Genomic DNA, 24,080 nt, shown 5'->3' with positions numbered 1-24,080 from the left:
GGTGAACACGCTCTACATACGGGAGCAGGTGAAAGCGCTCTACATACGGCAGCAGGTGAACACGCTCTACATAAGGCAGCAGATGAACGCTCTCTACATACGGCAGCAGGTGAAAGCGCTCTACATACGGCAGCAGGTGAACACGCTCTACATATGGCAGCAGGTGAACGCTCTCTACATACGGCAGTAGGTGAACACGCTCTACATACGGCAGTAGGTGAACACGCTCTACATAGGGCAGCAGGTGAACACGCTCTACATAGGGCAGCAGGTGAACGCGCTCTACATAGGGCAGCAGGTGAACACGCTCTACATAGGGCAGCAGGTGAACACGCTCTACATAGGGCAGCAGGTGAACACGCTCTACATAGGGCAGCATGCTTTTCTTTGCATTTAGTGCGGTGCTTTATTAGCCAGATCATTGCAATCTGTCTCCTAATCTGACCGTGTCATGTGCTTCCAGTAAGAATATCAGATAAACCAGTTACAGAAACATTCTCTATTGTGAAACATGTACGTTGTGACCATTACTCTGGAGCGTTCAGATCCTGTTTGTATAACTCAGATAATCTTGAGATGAAGCATCAGATTTCCAGTCTATGTAAAAAGTTGGAATGTGCAGAGCGGGGTGACTTTGCATAGTTTACTGTTGTTAGAGATATGATAATAGCTAAGTGTTCATTATCACCAGAGTGTAAAATCTGACGCCAGCCAGATATATAGGCTGGGAGGGGGAATACCTGTCGGACAGCATTTTCATTCTTCAATATAGAGCCTTGTGCCAAGATTTCGTTATGACCGCGCCTTAGAAGCTATTTTGAAGAATTACATTTTGTTTTGTGTTTTGAAGCAGCAGTGAGAACAGACTTTCTACTAATGTCAGGGGTAAATCAAAGCAAAATACAAAGCAGGTTATTGATGCTCAAGTGTGACCGGTATCCAGGACTTTCTGTGTGTGGAGTGTGGAGTAGGCCAATAAGTGCTGTTAGTTTTCTGGAACAGACTGAACACAAGATTTCATTTTGCAGCATAAGTGCACATTTTAGTGTCTCACCTTGCTGTACGGAGTGGTGTAAGGACATTGCAGCCATGTGAAATTACTTAGCTCAGAGCTGGTGGTCTTCAGATCTTATAATTTTAATGGGACCCATTTTCATGTTGAAATTTGACACATTTCTGAAAGCATTACAAGCCACTCTCCCGGGATGTCCAGGAGACTCTCCAATTCGGGTTCGGTCTCCCGGGCTCCAGGCAGAGCAGTTCATTCTCCCGCATCCCGCAGGAGGGAGGCTTCCATGACGCGATTAGCGGTGAATTGCCTCATTTTAACCCTAAATTTATGTCCCAAGCCTCTTGTGACAAATTTGAGATGAGGTTTATTTTTGGAGAAAAAAAAATAACAGCTTAATTTAATTTAAAGAAAGGGGGATGAAAAGAGGCCCAGCGTATCCTATGGGGTCCTGTCTGTCGGTTCCGTAAATGATCATTTCTTTAACACTCTATGATTTAGGGTCTGAGAGACCCCACATTCATTGTGCCTGAGTAACAGCACCTTGCTCCAACCTGATCTGCATTTATAAAGACAACAGACCAATCAATGCACTCAGGAATATGATAACAAAACAATTCTTTACTTACAGTGAAGTATAAAAATATTATATATCACTAAGTTCCGTTACCATATAAAAGCACAAAGTATACACCCACACACTGAGACATACACACACAGTCGCATTGTGACAATAACATAAACTGACATTGACAAACTGATACGTACACTTTTACATTTATACACACGCACCTGTCCTGCACTAATTACAGCTGTATCAGAATACAGGGAGATTTATAACAAGTCAATTAGTTCCACAATCTCCCGGAACATCCAAGAGACTCCTGAATATCGGGAAGTCCTCCCGGACTTGTAAGAGATAAGGCTCCCTCCCCAGAGGTGGAACTAGAGAGCTGTGGGCCCCCGGTGGAGGGAGGCTTGGAGGAGGGAACCGGGGCCCCCAACCCTCTGCATCTGCCATTATCTCCATGGGCCGCACCAGTGGTAGATCCGCCACTGCCACTCCTGTATCCCGCCCTAGTGAAGTAGGCAGGGTGCCATGACGACACTAATTGCCCCACTGCGCAACGATGCTAATAACATCGCTGTGTGAAAAGCAGATTAGGAGAAGCGTGACCTCGTGAACCAATATGAAGCCATTGGTCTGTGCAGTCACGTTCCCTCACCATAACTGCCAACACCAGCCCTTTACCCCCTCTTTTGCCACCCCTCCCAGTGTGGAACAACTATGAAAGATGTCCTTATCTCATGTATGTTCTGACATGTTGAAGATAATATTATATTCCACAGTCTAGTAATGGGTGTATTATAATAAAATTGTGTGTATTTCTAGAAAATAACTAAGTGTTATTAAATAAGTTACAGTTATTACAAATATTTTACTGTTAACATTTTTATTTACTTCTAGTGCTAGATTTACTACAGCTTCCAAAACAGAAAAGTTCAGGTGTTGCCCATAGCAACCAATCAGATTCTAGCTATCATTTTCAAACATGTACTAGATAAATGATAGATAGAATCTGATTGGTTGCTATGGGCAACACCTGAACTTTTCCTTTTTAGAAGCTTTAGTAAATCTACCTGCTTGCCTGTTGTTTCTCCTGAGGGAGTAAAGGTTTATCAGTGCCACTTTCTGTTACTCTACATTGACTTAGCGTTCTGCAATATGTAGTGTATATCAATGATGCCAGTATTGCATGCTTGCCAACTCAAGCGGTAAGAGTTCTCTTTTACATATATATATATATATATATATATATATATATACAAAGGAATACCGCTGGCGATAGCACCACTACCGTTTCCGCAGTGCATTGCAGCCCCATAGATTATGTTTCGCCAAGATAAATATTTTCACCTCTAAAGTTAACACAATCTCTGTTAGGAGTTAACCACGTTAGTGAAGGGAGAATCATTTTTTAATTGAATATATTAAACAATTGCATGCATTGACCATAATTAATATTGGAGGGTGCGGCCCACTAATAAAGTTTTGACACTGATTCATTGGTCTCTAAAAGCACCCCAGCTCCCTTCCCCAAGGGAGCCGGAAAAAAAAAGACACTGAGCATGCTCAGTTATTGCAACACTAGGGTGGATAGAAAGCGATAACTCTCGCCGCGGTGATATGGCCGGTCAAAGGTTATCTCAAGTGGAGAAGAAACTCACCGGGACTGACATTTTTCGCTGACACTGTCCTAGCGAGCTCTGACTGATAAATTGCATAGAAATGCAATTTTTTTCAGTCACAATGGGGCAATGACTGATATATAAGCCTCAATATGCAAAGATGATATTTGCTTAATAGTGCTTAGTACATAAAAATATAATACATAACATCATTTTATATTATACCTCTGTACAGGCCATGTGCCAGCTTACGGGGTCCCCTTGACCTGTTGTCTGTCATATTCAACTTCTCTGGCAAGACGCCCACCATGCTCATTGGTCCTTCAGCTCAAACCCCCCCATATCACTGGATTTTACCCTGTATGGAGGGACCACATTAGGAAATATTTCCCTAGATGGTGTAACTTTAAATCCTCTGGTAGCTGCAATTTGATTGAAGTATCTAGACATCTACTGATTTACAGTAAGTGATTTGCTTTGTTAGGATTTGACATTGCTACATTGTTATGCCCCCCTAGCTGCTTTCTCTGCCGTTGTCTCTCATTATGAGAACACAGACTTGCCTCTAACAGACAAGGGTAGCGCAGTCAGGAAATATTAATTGATGTTGATGTCATTTCTTAAGGAACACATATCTAGTGTCAGCCAATCCTTTAGCTCATTATAGCTGGTTAGGTGCCAGTATCCCGCTTCTAAGGATGGTTTCAGATCAGACAGTAGACAGGATGAGAACATTTGCACATTTAAAACACTGAGTGACTGTAGAGGTGAGAAGTTATAAATATAGAAGCCTGCACAGACACGTTCACAAGTAGTCAGTCATCTGTTACATGGAGTCTTTGAAGCATTTAAAGGTAAAAAAAAATAAAAAAATTACTGCCTGGCTCCTATACTTATTAAAGGTCATTCCTGAAGGTTATCAGTGAACCCCAAAAGTGCAGAACTGCAGCGTAAACTGTCTTTTGTGTGATGTTACGCGCCTGCTTGTGCGCTAGTGCATGCTAAGTGCATGGATCAGTGCGCCAAAATGGCAGCATTTTCCAGCCCACAGACATTTGCGCTGGCTGGTCTTGCCAGGTGCGTATTAGGCATACTGAGGTGCGAAGATTAGATTTCCTTTTGTAGGGACTGGATTATTTAAATGAATTAAGAAGTGGATACGTCATACTTGCTAACTTTTTCTCGTTGGCTTCAGGGAGATCCTGGGGGGGGGTGGGCGTGTTGGGGCGGGGCTTGACAAATTGCATGATTTTGGCCCTGCCCCATAAACGGATGTCACAATTTTGGCCAATTACAGCAGGGGGCGGGGCTAAGATGACACAATATTTGTGTCATTGAGCCCCCCCACCCCTTATCTATTGCGGGGGCGAGAACCGGGAGGTTGCCCTGCACTCCCAAGAGCCTTGGAGGTCTCCCAGAAATGCGAGAGTCCCCCGGACATTCCGGGAGAGTAGGCAACTATGCGTTAAAGAAAAGCAGCTAATGAATCTCTAGAGACTGAAGTGTTTTTTACATTTCTGTCTCCATTACTGAAGTCATGTTGTCTTACCTGTCAGTCTTTGATTAAATCTTGGTCTCCATGAAAATGGCCACCACCATAGGCATCAATACATGGATATAGGACACAATTTCTGAACTGTGTCATCATGCCACAGATGGCCATTACATTTTGTCTCCTTATTCATCACACTGTGCCCGCATATTACACTGTGCTCTCATTCATGACACTGTGCCTCCTCCATCTCACACTGTGCCCCTTCCATATATCACCCTGTGCCCCCTCCATATATAACACTGTGCCCCCTCCATATATCACACTGAGCCCCACCCATAGATGACACTGTGTCTTCTCCATAGATCACACTGTGCCCCCTCCATAGATCACACTGTGCCCTCTCTATAGATCACAATGCACTCCTCTATATAGATCACACTGGCCCCCTCCATAGATCATACTGTGCCCCCTCCATAGATCACAATGCACCACTCTATATAGATCACAATGGCCCCTTCAATAGATCACACTGTGCCCTCTCCATAGATCACACTGCCCTCTCTATAGATCACAATGCACCCCTCTATATAGATCACACTGGCCCCCTCCATACATCACACTGTGCCCCCTCCATAGATCACCCTGTGCCCCCTCCATAGATCACTCTGTGCCCTCTCTATAGATCCCCCTGTGCCCTCTCCATAGATTACAATGCACCCCTCTATATGTGCTCCCAGCTCCTCTCTGGTCTGCAGTCTCACTGGCTGTCGGGTGTGACATCATCATTTCCCGACAGTCAATGAGAATTTAGCAGAGAACAGAGAGGAGCCGGGAGTAGACGGATGCAGCACAAGTGGGGAAGGCTGTGGGAAACGGAGCGCCAATCAGACATGGCGCTCTCCCTCCTTGCCTGCTCACCGCCGGCAATGTCATTGAAGAGGTGGGGCGGAGAAGTGCCGGTATGTCATATCGGCACATATCACTTCAAGCACTAGTATAGACAAGTATAACACACACTTAGACTAAGCTCTTAGCAGAAAGATTTCTCCTGATATAGGATTAATCCTCCACAATAAAATAATAAAAGAATATATAGGGCCTGATTCATTAAGGAATGTAAGAGGAAGAAAATGAGTAAGTTTTCTCCTGGGCAAAAACAATGCAAGGGGTCCATATTATTTTATTGTTTTGCAAGTATGGAGAACACTGGCTGCTGTTAATGTAGCACACAAATATTTGATAGCTTTAGTTTTACACTGACATTAAAAGTTGATCTAACACATGCCCTGCCTCAACTATAAATCTGTCCTCACATTTCACATTTACCTCCCCCTCCAATGCAACATGGTTTTGCCCAGGTGCAAAGTTACTCATTTTTTTGCTTTACTTTCCTTAATGAATCAGGCCCAATGTGTATAATAATATTGTGATCAAAGTGTCAACTACAGCCGCCCACCTGGAATTGGTGAGAATTAATGCTGAATATACAGGATATCTTGATTTTCTCACCGTATTGGCAATTATAGATGAAAAAGGAAACAATATGGCTCACTCTGAGTGGTAATATAAACAAGTACTTAGACCTATGTGAACTCTCCTGTGAGAGGTGAGACAGCGCTTTCAACAAGGTCCCTTCTTCCCAATTCATATTCAGCAATAAGATAAGAATTGCTCTATAAATTATATTGTGAATGCTAAACAGCTGCAAGTCTGTGGCTGATAACATTTTGGCTTATAAACATTTTTAGAAAACAAAAAACCCCTATTTTTTTCTGTGGGTTGTAAATTCCATTTCTTATTTACAAGCGGTCATACGCTGAGAATCATTTTTTATACTTTTTTTTTTAAAACAATTGTTCTTTATTTGAAAACACTGCAGACATTGCCACGCCCAGCATTTATTTACATAAACAGCATTTTTTCTGTGTCCATGCAAAAAAAAATTTTTTTATGTTTTGGGGGGGACCGATAGGTCTTTCGGTACTGAAGTAAAGTAAATATCTTTTTAAGAAAAAGGGGAGGAGGGAGGGAGGGAGGGGAATAAAAAAAAATAACAACTTTTCGCAATTCTTGCCAAAACTCACAAAATAAATTCAGTCCACCCAGTGTTGGACTGGGGCATGAAGTGCGCCCACCGGGGGACTGCAACGCTAGGGGCCCACCAGAGGGTTGTGGCCAGCCATCATAGAGGCGTGATCAGACACTAGAGGGGGGAGTGGTCAGCCCATGAAGGACAGCTAGCACCTTAGTGTAGTATGTAAAGAATGCAGTGTGTGTATAATGAGTACACAGTGTTGACCTGTCCCTTAGATTGGGCAGAACAGTCACCAAAAATCAGGATTGTCCCACTAGACCAGGCTTGGCTAACCTGTGGCACTCCCGGTGTTGTGAAACTACAAGCCCCAGCATGCTTTGCCAATATATAGCAGCCTATTGCTGGAAGGGTATGCTGGGACTTGTAGTTTCACAACATCTGGAGTACCACAGGTTAGCCAAGCCTGCACTAGACTCAGAACATTTGACAGACTGTCCTACCTGTTCTTGTCACTATTACCACCTGTGACTGCTGGTTTCTTAAGTTGTGGCTTGTCTGAATCCTGCAATGTTGAGGGGCCCTATTTGGAAAAAATAATGCGTACATTTAGAAAAGCCAACCATCCCCGCCATTAAATCAACAGCACCCACATTTAATAATTAGGTCTCTCTCCAGCCTCAACATTAAAGTAATAGTGCTCACATTTGATAAATAGATCTATTTCCAACCAACCCCAACATTAAATTAATAGCATTCCCATTTAATAAATAAACCTATTACCCTCCCTCCAAACAGCCCCAGCAATAAATTAATAGCATTTACGTTAATACATCCATTTCCCACGACCATTCCCTGCATTAAATAATTAATATTCACATTTAATAGATAGCCCTCCTCCCCACACTCAGCCCCACATTCAATTATAGATCCAAACCACCTCAGCATCAAATTAAAGGTTCAATCACCCCCTCCCTATAGTGTTCTCTGTGCAGCCCCCCCCACTATAGTTTAGCATAGGCAGCTCCCCCACTATAGTTTAGCATAGTTAGCCCCCTATAGTTTAGTATAGATAGGCAGCCCACATAGTAGTGCCCCCTTACAACATTATGCCACACAGTAGTGCCCCCAAGCAACGTTATGCCACACAGTAGTGCCCCCAAATAACGTTATGCCACACAGTAGTGCCCCCAAACAACATTATGCCTCACAGTAGTGCCCCCAAACAACGTTATGCCCCACAGTAGTGCCCCCAAAAAATGTTGTGCCCCAATGTTATGCCACACAGTAATACCCAAAATTCACATATGCCATACTATAGTGTCCCCAATTGATACTATGCCCACAGTAGTGCCCCCCAAATCACATATTCCATATGCAATAGTGCCCCCAATTCACGTATGCCATGCAATAGTGCTCTCAATTCACACACATTATATATATACATATATATATATATATATATATATATATATACATATACGTATACATACACACACATCAAATATGTATACATACACACACACACATGTATATATACATATATGATGTGTGTGTGTGTGTATATATATATATATATATATATATATAGTGATAGCACAAACAATCTAAACAACTGGTTAAAGTCTACTCACCCATATGTTGATTGCTGCAGCCTCTCTGCTTCTTCTCCCTTCAGCGGCGGCAGGAACATCATCACAGGGGGAGGAGGCGGGTCACATGATCGCAGCTGCGCAGCCTGCGATCGTATTTGAAAGATGACTGGCTGTCACTGACAGCCAGTCCATTGCAGCAGCGGGGACGGCGGAGAGTACTGCGGGTACCCTGGATGACGACAACGGGCCTCCAGGTAAGCTCCGCCCACTACTAAAAGGGGGTGTGGTCGTAAGGTAGCCGGGCCTACCGGTGGTTTTACCGGTAGCCCGCTGGGCCAGTCCGACACTGGTCCTACCTGTTCTTGTCACTCACCACCTGTGGCTGCTGGTTTCTTTAGTTGCGGCTTGTCTGGATCCTGGAATGTTCTCTATTTGGAAAAAAAATGGGTACAATTAGAAAATTCCAACCAGCCCCGGTGTTAAATCCATAGGATCCACAATTAATACTTAGGCTTTCCTCCAGCTCCACATTAAAGTAATAGTATTCCCATTGAATAAATAAACCTATTTCCCTCCCTCCAGACAGTCCCAGCAATAAATAGCATTTAAGTATAATAAATATACCTATTTACCGCAACCGTCACTGCCATTAAATAATTCATATTCATATTTAATAAATAGACCTCATGCTCCTCAAACTCAACCCTACATTTAAATAATAGCCCCCACACCACCCCATCTTAAATTAATAGTCCCCACTATAAAATTAAATTGCCCCACCATCACCCCACAAACAAAATAGCACCCATTAGTTACCCACCACCTCAGCATCTCTTATGTCCTTATTGCCCCTCATCTCTCATGGCCTTAATGCCCCTCATCATCTCTCATGCCCTTATTGCCCATCTCTCTCATGCCCTTATTGCCCCCCAGCATCTCTCATGCCCTTATTGCCCATCTCTCTCATGCCCTTATTGCCCCCCAGCATCTCTCATGCCCTTATTGCCCCCCAGCATCTCTCATGCCCTTATTGCCCATCTCTCTCATGTCCTTATTGCCCCTCATCTTTTATGCCACATTTGTTTCTCTCCCCTCTCCTTCAAAATGACAGGCTGCTCGCTGCTGCGGGGCTGCGCGCTTTACTAACCTGCTGCTCCTGCATTCTTCGTGTAGCTCCTCTGGGCGGCAGGACGTCCCCAACGTGGGCGGTTCTTCTTCCAAGATGAGTCATGTGACATGTCATGTGACATGACTCATCTGTACGGCGCATGTGCAGAGAGCCGCAGTCGCGTCTGGGTTCTCTGCACTACAATCACATATTCACCTGTTCGGAACAACGGATCAGGCGGGGGCGTGGCTAACCAGCGTCGGGGCGTGGCTAACCAGCGTCGGGGCCTACCGGTGCAGGCCAGTCCGACGCTGAGTCCACCCCCTATTTTATTCTGTAACATTTAGATAGATATGTGCACTTTAATATGTTTTGGGCCATAATAAATTGTTTATGGATAAAGCGTTTGAGTGTTTGTTTTTCCCCCCATACTTTCTCCTAAATGTATCTTTATTGGTGCATTTATTTATTATTTTACCACTTTTTTAAAGGTTTTTGTTGTTTTTTTTTACTTGCAAACATGCTCAGTGTTGGGGATGCTGTGGCAGAGATGATAGGAGTCTTACAAGTGTACAAAGCAAATTCTTTTGCATGTGTTAAAATGTTCTTCACGTGCAAAACATGGAAGGCCCCAAATATACGTCTTCTGCACCCATTAAAGCTCCGTAGACCTCATTCAGTGAGGAACGCTCTGATCTGCTTAGCTCCTCCCATCAGAAGATGCCAAATGTTGTACCCACTGCAGATGCCACAATTGCGACAGGCAAATCCATGCAAAAAAAGCTCCACCCCTGTTTCATCAAACTCCGCCCAGAAATAGCAATAGTACATCACACGCCATTTGTGGAATGTCCCGCCAAAATCGGGGTAGCCGTGCAGTACTTTGGGGGTGTGAGGGGGGGGGGGGGGGGGAGGGTCAGGCCTCACAATGAAACACTGGCACATACTGTATATCTATTGGAGATTTTAAAAGGTTAGGAGCACTACAACGCCCAGTATGTCATGTTCACTGGATTTGTTTAAAACTTGTCTTTATTTCTTCAATTTTCAATACTTCTACTCAATAAACAGAAATACATGATAAAATGTCATCCGACACGCAGAATGTTATTGTACAATACATTATTGCAAAATAGGGAAATTTCAACCAGGGACTTTCCCAGGAACGTAGGGACAGTTGGCAGCTGTGAGTAGGGACTTTTGCATCATGTACATAAATAAAATAAACACCACAGAGCACACTGATAATGGAAGTGCTCGCACACACAAAGCACGCCTGCCATCTGTGCACGCTGCTAAGCCAGAAGCTGTTCAGATGAAAGGGTCCCAACATTCCAACAGCCAAGGCCAAGGTGCGGGGCGGACCCATGAAATCAGGACTGTCCTGTCTCGGTCTGGACAGTATCATGTTTAACGCATCGGCTCAGATTCCAGAACACACATTGCTGATATTTTAATATGTTGAAAACTATACTGCGCTGTATACGGGAAGTCATGTAACAACAAACAAACATGTAGGGCGACTAAAGACGTGTGCGAAAGGTGTGGTTGGTCTGGTTGGTCTGGTTAGTATGACAAAGGTTCTAAGGAGTAAATTCAGCCGTGAGGACGGGCATTATGCCAAATGAGATTATAACTAGTAAACTTTCTTTATTGGTGTTCAAAGCAAGATAGACCGAGATACAGGGCACTCAGAGATCAGAGAATATAATACAGTGGTTGTCAAGAAAACATAGTTATAAAACAATATTAACCCTATCGCAAAAGCTGATTATAACAACTGGTTTGAAAAAATGAACAGGGAGTGGGACAAATACATACATAGGGGGAAGATCGGGAGGGAAGCTTGGAAGGGGGATAAATTCAGCTCAATATAACCGTTATGTAAGAGTACATAAAGGAAGATATAAAATGATGGGCCAAAACATCTAGAGGAGATTTGAAAATGGTTCTGATTAATTGTTGTGCCGTATTCAGGTAGAGAAATAAGTAGATATGGTAGTTTCTAGCCTATTTACTTGTGAGTTGGAGATTTCAACTGACGTATCAATTTAGATTGAGAGTAGCCACATTCCCTCCTTATTCACTACAAATGAGCTTTAAGCCTAGTTTTCCACTGTAAACAATAAGCTAATCGTCTGCACTACAAACTCCTGATGCAAAATGAGATCAGATCCTATCTATCAGTTAAATAGATGTCAGGGAGTCTCCCGGACATTCCGGGAAAGTTGGCAAGTATGGTTTATATTAGTGAATTTTAATATATATATATATATATATATATATAGGTTTTTTTTGCTACTTAAGGTTTTGTGTGCCTGTCTTATGGAATGGACAGTTTGAAAGGATGGATAGAATTAGTTCTATCCCCAATTGTAAAGCGCTACGGAATATGTTGGCGCTATATAAAAAAAATGATGATTAGTTGGAGGACAGTGATGACTGATGTATGAATGTTATTTCCACTAGAGCCCCGAGGTTCTTTTACACCACTCCTGAAAATGTATTAAGGGTCACAGCTTCAGATAAATGTCAGACGTTTTCAGCCCCCCCATCCCACCTTACACAATAAGCATGCAGGGGGAGGGGTGGGATTGGTATAGATTGGCACATTTTCTCTATAACCGCTAAGCTTCTGGCAATAAGCATTTACTAACCTGACATTTTTAACCCTTTCAGGTGTTCTCCATTGTGGTCTTTGCCTCCATAGTCAATGAAGGTTACATAAACATTGAAAGCCCGGAACTGCACTGCGTGTTTAACAGAAATGAAAGTGCGTGTAACTACGCCATCTCCGTGGGACTCATCGCCTTCTTCGCCTGTGTGTTCTTCATTGCCCTAGACATTAAGTTCCCTCAGATCAGCAGCGTGAAGGACAGGAAAAAAGCGGTCATTGTGGACATGGGTTTTTCAGGTCAGTGGACGTTCTCCCATCACAGAAGTAATAAGTTCCAAACCCCCCTAGATCGCCACAGACAACTACAACTCTGCTGCAATAGGTGGCAACCGTACGTTTTATAGCTCATTAATGTCACTTCTGCCTCTTTCATAATTCCCTCAGATCGATGGCTGCATTTTTATTCTGGGACGGTGGAGAAACAGTGTAAGCTGATCAAATACTGTGCCGTCCAACCTCTAGGGCCTCTCACGAACTGGCCTGGGAGCAGGACCTTGGTGAGGAGCTCTCGGAGGAGGAATGGTCTGACATTTACCAAAATGCCGCCTCTAGTTCCATCTGCGTTAGAATCAAGGAGAACGTCTACAAAGTGCTATACCGATGGTACTATGTGCCTTCACGTCTATGCAGAATTCTCCATGGCTCATCCGATCGGTGTTGGCGAGGGTGCTCCCAAGAAGGCACATTGCTCCACATATGGTGGTCGTGTCCAAAATTATCAGGCTTTTGGGTTGAGATTAGAGGCCTGATTAGTGCAAGTCTTCAGGTGGACATTCCCCTGGAACCCAAATTCTTTCTACTCCCTCTGGGGGCTCCCTCGGCATCCCGACACCAGAACAAACTTATTAAGCACATTGTTTTGGCAGCTACTTGCCAAATAGCGGCAGACTGGCGTATGCAATCCCCTCCCTCCATGCAGTCCATAATCAATAGAGTCTGGCAGACTCAACGGATGGAGTATATGACCAGCATTATTCGGAACACTTCGAGAGCTTTCACCAAGGTTTGGGATTCATCGCTAGCCTTCTTTCAGGTGTGCCCACCCTTTACATAACCCAGTTCTAATACCTCACTTCTTTCTTGGACTTCTCCCCTCTTACAGTGGCTCTAGTCACTTCTTATCTATCTTCCTTTTCTTCTTCTTCTCTCACTCCTTTCTTTCTCTATACCCTCTCTTTCTTTCTCTCCTCTCTCATTAAAAACTTGGGGTCATTCGCTACTTCTACATTTAAAGGTTCGTTTGACTAAGTGTCTCGCTGGATCTTTGCTGAGCATTGATCTGATTACTTTTTGTCCATTTCTTTCAACTGTATTCTTTATGTCAATCGTCTCTTATTGTTGTACTGACCTTGCAAAATAAAACTTTTAAAAAAAATTAAAAAAAATACAGTGCCATTTTAGTTTAACCAAATCAACCAGCCATTGTACCACGGATGGGCTCCTTGTTCAAAATCAAAATCCAATCTGGGTGGGCCGGTTTTGATTGGTCATGGCTTAGCCACAATAAACCAAGTACTGCCTGTATATGGATTATTGTTCAAACCAGAAACACAAGAACAGATAGCAAATTTGGTTTATCATCAAGGTGCCGGAACAAGCAGATTAGTGAGGTTTGTCCATCCGTGTGTGTGTCTAAGTGGTTCACCAATATGACTAAGCCATAGAACTAAAACACTTTGTGAATATTTGTTGGTTATAGCTTCTCACTGCAGCTTCACATTTTAGCCACAAAAAAATATATTTTTCAAACAGACTTCTCTTTTGAAAGTTACAAAGTAAATTGTGGTTTTTAGCGCATGATGACATTTCCTCATTCAAGTATATTGCATTAAGAATGAAACAAAACTTGCAATTAGGTGATTTTTATCTGGATAAATGTATGTGTTTGTTTAGCCATATAACCGTCCGGGTTACAGTTGTCCACTTTGGACCATCCTACCGTATCCTGACAGTAGTAAACTGAACTTAAATGATGAGTTGCCAAGCTTGTGTTGGGTATTGGGTTTCTGTTGCTGGTGTTCCGACACCTAGAACAATATGTTACTATCCCACTGACCTGTTTCTGTCTCTCTCTCTCTCTCTCTTCGTTCCAGGAGTCTGGTCCTTTCTCTGGTTTGTGTGCTTCTGTTTCCTGGCCAACCAATGGCAAAGGACGGAAAAGAAAAGAGAGGTGGACCAAGCGGCTGATGCAGCAAGAGCAGCCATTGCCTTCTCCTTCTTCTCCATCATCTCCTGGGTAAGTGGCTGGTCTCCTGTGAGCTCCAGGTGATGGGTTCCGTGATGTTACGTAGATCAGACGTCACTGGAAGTGACAATAGGTACAGTTCCTGCTCTTTATAACACCGGTTTACAACACCGGCTACAGCTGGTGCTATAGTGAGGTTGGTGTGATAAAGAGAGAAAAAACAAGCCCGCGCTCGGTATATCCCACATTATATATGGTACCAGCTGCTTGGCAATAAGCCGGCGCTCGGTATGTCCCATATTGTATATGGTACCAGCTGCGTGACATTGATAAATGACCATATATGTATACAAAACAAAAAGACAGTTGTCAGCGCTTATCCTTTACACTGCATATCTGTGTGTGTCTAGCAAAATGAAAACATGAGGTATTAGTTCATATTTTGATCAAAACATTTAAGCCTGCATCCCAACATCAAGGGCACCTCATTATATGCAGGTCCCACACTGACCTATATGCTTTAAGCACCATTAAAATGCAGTTAAATCAGATGCACTCACCTCCCAGGTATAGGGGTTTACATCTAGCAAGGGCTGGCTTGTGAGCCACACCCAAATGTGCCTTAAATAGGCTTAATTGACAGCTGCTATGACAATAAGGCAATATTTTGAAACAAAACCAGAGAAAAAACAAGCCCGCGATCGGTATATCCCACAACATGTGTGATAAAGATATAATGGAATGATCAACCATCGTAAAGTGGGAGCATATAAAGAGAGAGAGCGCTATTTGGTGCAAGCATGGAACTTGTATGTATGGAGAAGGGTCTACCGTGACTTTTTGCATTGGTCATATATTTACAGAATAAGTATAATATCCACAAAAATGTATAAATGACATATACGTAGCAATTGCATTCTATAAATCCTGTCTCAACCTAGTATTACCTACATGCCAAGGGGTCCAGTAGGTACACAATGGAAAACAAAATGATCTTGCCATCTTCTAGCCACAACTGGTCAAAGTCTGTAGACTTTGTTCTGTTTGCATATCACCGTTTCAAATAGAGGAAATAAATATTTTTGAGCATCAAGATATTGCGCGGTCTATCTTGTGTTTTATGATATGCAAGATACCTTTAGTAAAGCTCTGTATTATAAAGATATCATTTATTGATCTTTTATGACATGACTCGAAAGTAAAGTTCAGTAACCACCCTATATTATATATATATATATATATATTGTACATTGCTCACGCGGTTGTCAGACTGCCTCTAGGTCTTCTGTGATCAGTGTAATGTCTGGCTGAGGTAAAGGAAATGGAGGAGGACAGGAATGAAGGAGAGAAGCTGTCAGTATTGTTCTAACACAGCATATGAGAATATGTGAAGTGTATTATCTTGTGTCAACCTCTGACATCACTCGTCATTAAAGAAAATGGACAAGGTGACCATAGATAAGGCTGTATTTCACCGCTGGTTGTATAGGCATTCATGTCACGTATTGTTAAGCCATTATGGGGAAGAGGAGACACACAATGACCTTGCAATTAAATATTGAGATCTGCAGTCATTTTGACTAGCAGCTTCTACCTGCAACAAGAATATGTTTATACTTTCATTGTTTAATATTTACATTAGAAAAAGACGGAAAGAAAAATAAATAGCCTTAATGAAAATAAGAGCTAGATAAGCACCACACATTAGTAGAGATCAGTGGTCGAACACTTGCTGAGCATTAAATTATTTTTAAACCACTCTTCTCCCAAGCATAGGTGGTACCTTGTTTAAGAAGAGATATGCAAATATGAGCTTATTTTCAGATGAAATCATTGTTAATTTCAATATACTGCCCCCTAGTGGGCATGGTTAAATATGTTCATTGTTTAAGTCTGTGGCTAGTTTTCTGGTGCTGGCCACGTAAGTAGATCATGTGTGTTGCTATAGGAATGCCTATTCCGAAAATGCTCTCATTTTCCCTACGGTGTCACCTCCAGACCTATTCCAATCAGAACGCAACGTAGGCATGTGTAAAAATATATTGAATAAAAATGTCAAATAAAAATCTTGCAGTTGGAACAATCTAAAGATTACAATTACGAAGCTGTAACTGAAACAGGTAGAGATTTATCATTTTAGTAACTCGTGCTGATTAAACAATCATTTAAAAAGATCCAGCCATGTTGCTAAATTATCCTCCTTTCTAGTCATTTGTGTACTTTCAGAAGGTCTTTAGAAATATATCAGAGGTGGACTGTAGGAGGAACTAAGAAAACCTTTGGCTGTAGATGGTGCTCGATGCACATATATATTAGAGGCTTATTCTACTTTATCACAGGCCCTAACTCGTGACTCCTTTTCTGAGCAGCCTAACAAGTCAAGTGATGCCTCTAGACATGCAGGAAAAACTGCAATAAAAGTTGTTGTTTTTTTTAGTGGATATTTCTTCAGTCAGTATTTCACGACATCTATGCTTTAATGCAGAAGTGTCCAAGTTCAGTCTTCAAGGGCTGCCAACAGGTCATGTTTTCTGGATTTCTGTCTGTAGACACAGGTGGGATAATTACTGACCCAGACAAATATATTAACTCACCTGGGCATGATTAAAGAAATCCTGAAAACATGAACTGTCGGCGGCCCTTGAGGGCTGAACTTGGATATTGATGCTTAAATGGGAAAGTTTTCATTGCCAAAATGAATTGATACATTTATACCATAAGGTTTGTTGAAATACACCCACCGTGTATGAATCCTGTGTCTGAGTGTGTCTCCCATTGTATTTCAGGGGTACCTGTCCCTCTACATCATGGACAAATTTAAATAGTTAGCCTTTGTCGAAGAGGAACAGAAAATTGTCCCAGATCCATGATTCCTCTTCCCAGCTCCCTCTCTGGTGCTCCTATTAACTGTGGCTCATCCTTTTAATATACATTAATAAATGGAGACACAGATGTTTATAATTAGGGGTCCAAGCTAATTCCTGTACTCTTATGGCACCTAAACAGAAACCTCATACCCTCCCTTTTTCTCAGCGTGATACTTACACAAATGTGCAGATTATTTGATTATTAACCTTCCTGCTGAACACTGTCCAGCTCTAGTTTGACAGATACATACTGATATATTCTGCAGCGTGTATATTACTTATAGGGGGAATTCAATTAGCCGGGAAGTGTCTCCGGAACGTCCGCGAGACACTTCATGGCAGAGATTTGACAGACATCCCATAGAGGTGTGAGGTAAAATGAGCGGCAATTTCTGTCATAATTGCCGGCAACGTGCGCGGCGCGATGTCCCCGCCCAACATCGCCGACAATTGAATTCCCCCCCATAGACCTGGCAAATACCTAACAGTATTTTGGTCTCTGTATGTATGTCTAATATTATCAGCGTACCTGTTGCCTGCTCACATTATGAGAGCTTAATCAATATTTGTGGTAACGCAGCCTTTCAGTTCATCGAAGCATGAAGCCTAGTGAATCGATAGACTGAATGTTGCTTTATCCCCCACAATGGCAGCCTCCAGTCTATGTGGGCAATAGCTACACTCTAAGGCAGTGTTGGCTAACCTGTGACACTCCACGTGTTGTGAAACTACAAGTCCCAGCATGCTTTGCCAATATAAAACAGCTTATTGCTGCAAGGGTATGCTGCGACTTGTAGTTTCACAACACCTGGAGCGTCACAGGTTAGCCAACACTGCTCTAAGGTGCCTCTGTTCCTGCTCAACGCTGTCAGCTACATGCAGTAGAGGAGTAGATACATCAATTCTATACAAATATTCATTGGAAATTATCCCATCCATTTACTAGGAACCAGTTCATGAATAGAAAGCGGGCAATGCCCAGGTTTTGTCACTGGAGCAACAGCTAGACAGCATGCTGGTCAGCAACAAAATGGCTGCCCCCATTGTGTACAGGTGACCGTCCCACTTTAAACTGTTAATGGAGACGCCCTCTCCGTTTATTCATGTCCATGTAGTGCTTAACCTATCAAGGCATGGGCTGCCCTCTGACATGTGTTAACGCTTTGTTGCCTGCTTTGCTAACCTTGTATTAACCCTTTAACCTGACCTTTCACACAGGTTCTAATGACTCTAAAAGCCTACCAGAGATTCCAGCTAGGAACCGATATGTCTCTCTTTGCGACAGACCAATACGGCACCGGAGCCAACGCAGGATACCCGGGCCACCCTACGGGCAGTGGCATTGAAAGTACAGAAGCCTATCAGAGCCCTCCTTTCACTGAAAATGCAGACATCAGCCCCAAGGGGTACCAAGCGCCCTCCTACTGACGGAGGAGAGGACGTGGATGTTTGTATGCAGATAAAAAAAGAGTGTACTGATGAAGTGCAGAGAATGGAATGACTACCGCATTCTGCTGTACATTCTAGATGTGATTACCAGTGATGGATTTATTCCTGTAGTTAGGTGTACAGTGCACTCTGTACTGTGATATTGAATGCTTGTGTGTGATCTCTTCAAAAGGTTTTTATTTTTATTTTGTAAGTGTTCCCTCTAAGGTAGGGATGTCCCACTTAAACCTTCATCTTTTATTGGATTACGACTACCAGCAAAGGATTATGGGTGCTGCTGTAGTTTTACCTTTCATGTGTAGGGATTATTGCTCTTAAATCTCTTAGCAAACCCACATAATTTGGTCAACAAGCAAAAAACCCATATTTTTGGCAGTTTTAATAGAAACGGGGGAATAGGTGATTGTAGCTGCTTTTATGCCCTACTGTGCCGTTTTAGGTAATACTAATTTACTGCATCTGCGAGCCTATAATTTTAGGGTAGTTTAGCCACCTTGTTCTCTATTCGTGCGCTCAGGCTGTTTGTGTTCCCTTTGTCCAGTCAGATTAAAGGTCAACTTTTGAGATCACTCCATGTGTGACAAGGTTGAGGATAGATTCCACAGCAGCAACCGATGTTAAATTAGGAAGAAGGGATCCTGTGTGGCAGCAGAAATTGGTGCTACCGACAGCATCAACGGGAGATCTCACTAACCGGCAGAACAGCTACAGTGATAATTTGCCATAGTGTGTAAGTATCGTTGACAGATGGGCAAAATGAGATTGGAATATGTCTGAAAGGAATCAACAGATTTAAAAAAAAAAAAAAAAAAAAAAATTAAACATATCTAGAACAAAGGATCCTACTTATAAGGCTCTTTCTCCGGTGAGATTTTTTTTTTCTTTCTGTATTACCACTCACTGTGGCGATAATAAATCTCTAAGGCTACTGGTACGGAGCAGTTATCGCTGGAGTTAACCCTTCGTTGTATAGGGCAAAGCAAGAAAAAGCTCTATCACCGCATGCACTAGGGCCTTTCGCCCTTTCTTAAATCAACCTTTATAGTCCTATTAAATAAATTACCCTGAATTATACAACAGCGCCACACACTGGTCAAAAGAAGAAACTGAGCCCACAATTGTTCCCTGCTAAACAAACTAATCAAAGTACCAAGTAAAGAAGGGATCGGAAATGTACAGGTGTTGAGATTAAGATTATTTTTTTTTACATTGCATGATGGCTGGAAAGGGGTTTACACGCTAGTCTGGTTAATGTATACAAGTATATGCCAAAGGTGGACTTAAGGAATTAAAAACATTAGTATTCATGCAGCTAACATACCAACAGATAGTTGCTGGGTCATTTGTAAAATACCCAAACCACATACAGGCACGGAAATCATATATAGCGCACCTAACACCAACATGCAGAGGAGACAGCCATTTTGTGCCTCATTGTGCTATAACCCATGCACAAAATGCAAAAGATGTGTTATCTTAAATAGTGGTTCACCCACAAAATGGCTGCCTCCTGCATTTATAGTGCCCAAGAACACTTTAAAACCAGACGTGCCGTTCTTTCCCAGAATCCTTTCCCTGCGTGCCGGACAGAGACTTTAATGGACAGGTTTAAATTACTGTTAGCGCAATAAAATGAGAGATACAAGTAATACGCTCACTTCCTAGTCCCAGAGCCTTCTGGAAATATGTAGCAAACCATTTGTAGCCAGGGATATAATCTTTTTCATTGGGGGCTTCTTAGAGGGAACACTGGGAAGTGCGAATTCGTATGAACAGCCTCTGTATTATGAGCAATGTTCTGTTGAAATTCAGTTTCTGTGCTTCTCAGATAATGCGGTCCAGTGCGCCATATCCCCTTTTTGTACCTAAGTGTATAATTGTACATCAGCTGATGTTTTGGCTGCACTGCCCTTTCCTCTGGAAGTGTCTGATTTTAAAAAGCACAAATGGTCTCTTTGTACAACCAAAACATAGAAAAGACGACATCTGCAAAATGTAATTATATGTCATACCTGCCTACTCTCCCGGAATTTCCGGGAGGTTCCAGAATTTCCGGGAGTCTTCCCGGAAGAGTAGGCATTCTCCTGGGACTTGGTGGAGGCGGAGCTTAATGACGCGAACTGGGTCATCAAGCCCCGCCCCCGATATGAAATGCCGAGTTGTCAGCATTTCATAGCGGTGGGTGGATCACAGTGATGCAAATGTGTCACCGCGCCCCCTCCTGCACTTGTCACATGACCTAAAAGTGGGCATGTATGATATATATGTACACATATACCTCAGAACTCAGAATATTCTGCAATTCAGCTTCGGAGACAATAGAAGATATGCTGCCTATTCACCTTGGTCCTTATTGCTATACCTTGCTTGCCCTGATAACCATTGTTATGAAATTTCTGATGACTATAGGTTGCCATAACAAGGGATCCGCAGTCTTGGCATAGGGACATAAGCAATACGCATTTGATTATTTCAGAAACAGTACAAATAGATGAAACATGTCAAATTTATGCTGAAAACGGCTTATAGTGGGTCTTTTTTTAACTAGTATTAATTTTTATTCAAAATATAAACCAAAACACAATGTACAAATAAAATCCATTGTTTTCAAATTATAGTACAGAAAAGGGGGGATGATTACTTGACTCCCTGTTATTTCTCTGGTTGTGAGTAAAATCAAGCAATGATGAGAGCACATATAGCATTCAGTATTGAAACAGTACATATTCTGTATACTACACTGACCACCAGGGGGAGCTATGCAGCCCGAACTATGAACCTCTCTCTGAATCATAACTGCCAGAAATTTTGCTACACTCTGAAGTGATTTTACATAAAATGCAATTTTAATACTTTTGATGGTAGTCTTAGGGAGTAGTTGTACATTCCAACACAGACACCAAGATATGAATATGGAATTGGATGTGAGGAACGATGGTTATAAGGTACGCTGTGTTATCTGTATAATGTAGGGATTGTTATTGCCAAATGTTTTTATAAAATCCATATTTCAGTGGTTAACCAGAAACACTAAACTACTGAATTGCACTAGTCCCAACCAGGAGTTAAAAAAAATAACGTAGGAAAATAATATTGGGATGTGCAGCTATTTTCCGGTAGCCAGATAATTAGAGAGTCCAAAGGGCTAGATCAAACTGCAGCCAGTCAGAGCATTAGAACATGCACAGGGCTAGACTAAAATGCAACCAATCACAGCAGTAGAACATTCACAGGACTAGATCACCTGCGGCCAATCAGAATAGAACATTCACAGGACTAGATCACCAGCAGCCAATCAGAATAGAACATTCACAGTACTACATCACCTGCAGCCAATCAGAATAGAACATTCACTGGACTTGATCACCTGCAGCCAATCAGAATAGAACATTCACTGGACTTGATCACCTGCAGCCAATCAGAATAGAACATTCACAGGACTAGATCAGCCTGCAACCAATCAGACCATTTACAACCCAGTCTGCATGGAGCTAACAAAGAAACATGCAAATAACGTCTCTATGGTTCAAGGGGCCAATTCAGTTAGCCATGAGGTCCCTTAGAAACCTGCGCGGTGTTCTGCACACAATGCCATACTATGGTACAGAAACCGTTTACCATTTTTGTTCACATGTCTATTAGGTGCAAGCAAAAATGTGCAAACATTATTACCAGAAACATCCCGCGGAGACACATTGTGCAAGGTCCCTACAAGGCCTCCCAGCTATGTGAATCTCCTCCTTAGAATTCTTTTTCACTCTTATTACTATGTTGTACCTGATAATAATGTTGGTTTATATGTTTTTAATGAACCCAAAGTTGTATCTGATTATTCTAGCATTTAAAATATTTATGTAACAACGTTAAGCAGGCACATTTGAAAGAATGCATTTTCATTTGGACGGTCTCCTTTCCTCTTGTGTTATCACAAATGTTTCAGCATAGACTGCAGTAAGGGAATCAATTATGTGGTGCACACTTCACTTCCTTTTTGCCCAGCTATAGAACTATTACCACTTCCTTTTACATTAAAGAATATACATCTTGCAATATTCCATCAAAAGGAAACCAAGAGCGCTGGGTTCTGTTTAAAGTGTCCCTGTCGACTACTCACAGTGGAGGCAGCCATTTTTTAGCCTGAACCAATATCGATGGCAAAGCAGTATATCATCGACAGGCTGAACCCCGGCCCACAAAATGGCTGCCTCTGCTGTGTGCAGGCGATAGGTCAATTCATAAAGAACCATTCTACTGCCAGCAAGACTTGCCAGATTCAAACTTCCCAGCTAATACTAAGATACTAATACTAAAATACCTGATGTGCTCAGTTATAACAATTCTATATAAATCATTCATTACCCCTCTTCCCAGCCAATATATTCTTGCTTGCTGTTCTACACATGATCTATCGACGTTCACGAGACTCTCCTCTCGGGAAACCGTAGCAGTTCACAAATTGTCAGTGATACAGTGTGGTCTGTGTGTGTGTGTCTGGACAAAAAGTGACATGTTTACAATTATCTGTATATATTGTATCTCCTGAAAGAACAATCTGTGATTGTGCGTTTTCAGTAGCGTCTTGTGTCAAAACTGTATCTTGTTTTCTGTACATTATGAAATAAACAGGTTAAATTGAATAAAACTGTGGCCTGGATTAATGACCTAACCAAAGTGTTTGGATGTAGATATTATATTGTGCTTTACGAAGTACTTGTATTCACTCACATCAGTCTCTGTCCCATAGGACTTAGTCTAATTTTCCTACTACAGTCAAATACTCAAACACACCACTGGGGACAATTTATTTAAAAGCCTACCACTATGTCTAGACAGTGAGAAGACAGCAGAGCAGATGGCGGGATACCGGGACAACACGGGAGACCATACACGCTTGGTTGCATTCAAAACCAGGCTCCAGCTGATAGATTATTTAATAACACATATGTACTGCTTTGTATGGTGCAAGAAAAGGAGAGCTTGTACACACACCACAACAAACTATAACCCATGCGACACAAAAGTACAAATGACTGTAGACAGGCAAACTCAAAATGTGCTACTGGTCTTTGGCTAAAGACATTTAAAGGGGGTTATTCTCTTAATGGATCCTGCCTCCCACATAAAGCTAATAGGTTACCCAGATGAGACTCCACTCAGAACTAAGCAGCCTATATGACCCTCTGAATAGGTTTAAATCCCCCTAAAACTAGTTTTCGTGAGTGCAATCACTTCATTATAGATTATTCCTCAGGACAGGGTCCTATTGGAGCCGCAGTGTTGACCATTTTTTTTTTAAGACCTCTGCAATTCACCCTGGTATGCCGTCATGCCAGGGCAGAAAGTACACAGCCATGAATTAACAAGGGTACCAAAACATCCTCCAAGAGCAACTTCTCCCAACCATCCAAGAACAGTTTGGTGATGAACAATGCCTTTTCCAGCATGATGGAGCACTTTGCCATAAGGCAAAAGT

General features: G+C 42.2%; 1 protein-coding gene across 1 annotated transcript in view; it reads left to right on the top strand.

Moving 5' to 3' along the window:
• Positions 1–23,249, top strand: part of SYNGR3 (synaptogyrin 3) — a 39,227-nt gene extending 15,978 nt beyond the window's left edge. The window contains exons 2-4 of the mRNA XM_075179334.1: positions 12,109–12,343; positions 14,200–14,342; positions 18,377–23,249. Of these exons, the coding sequence (XP_075035435.1) occupies positions 12,109–12,343; positions 14,200–14,342; positions 18,377–18,586 (588 nt within the window). The 3' untranslated portion in view covers positions 18,587–23,249. The remainder of the gene's footprint in view (positions 1–12,108; positions 12,344–14,199; positions 14,343–18,376) is intronic.
• Positions 23,250–24,080: the final 831 nt, after the last annotated feature.

Source organism: Mixophyes fleayi, chromosome 7 (genome assembly GCF_038048845.1).
Source record: "Mixophyes fleayi isolate aMixFle1 chromosome 7, aMixFle1.hap1, whole genome shotgun sequence".
In the NCBI taxonomy this organism is placed as follows: domain Eukaryota; kingdom Metazoa; phylum Chordata; class Amphibia; order Anura; family Limnodynastidae; genus Mixophyes; species Mixophyes fleayi.
This window is presented reverse-complemented; position numbering and strand designations above follow the sequence as displayed.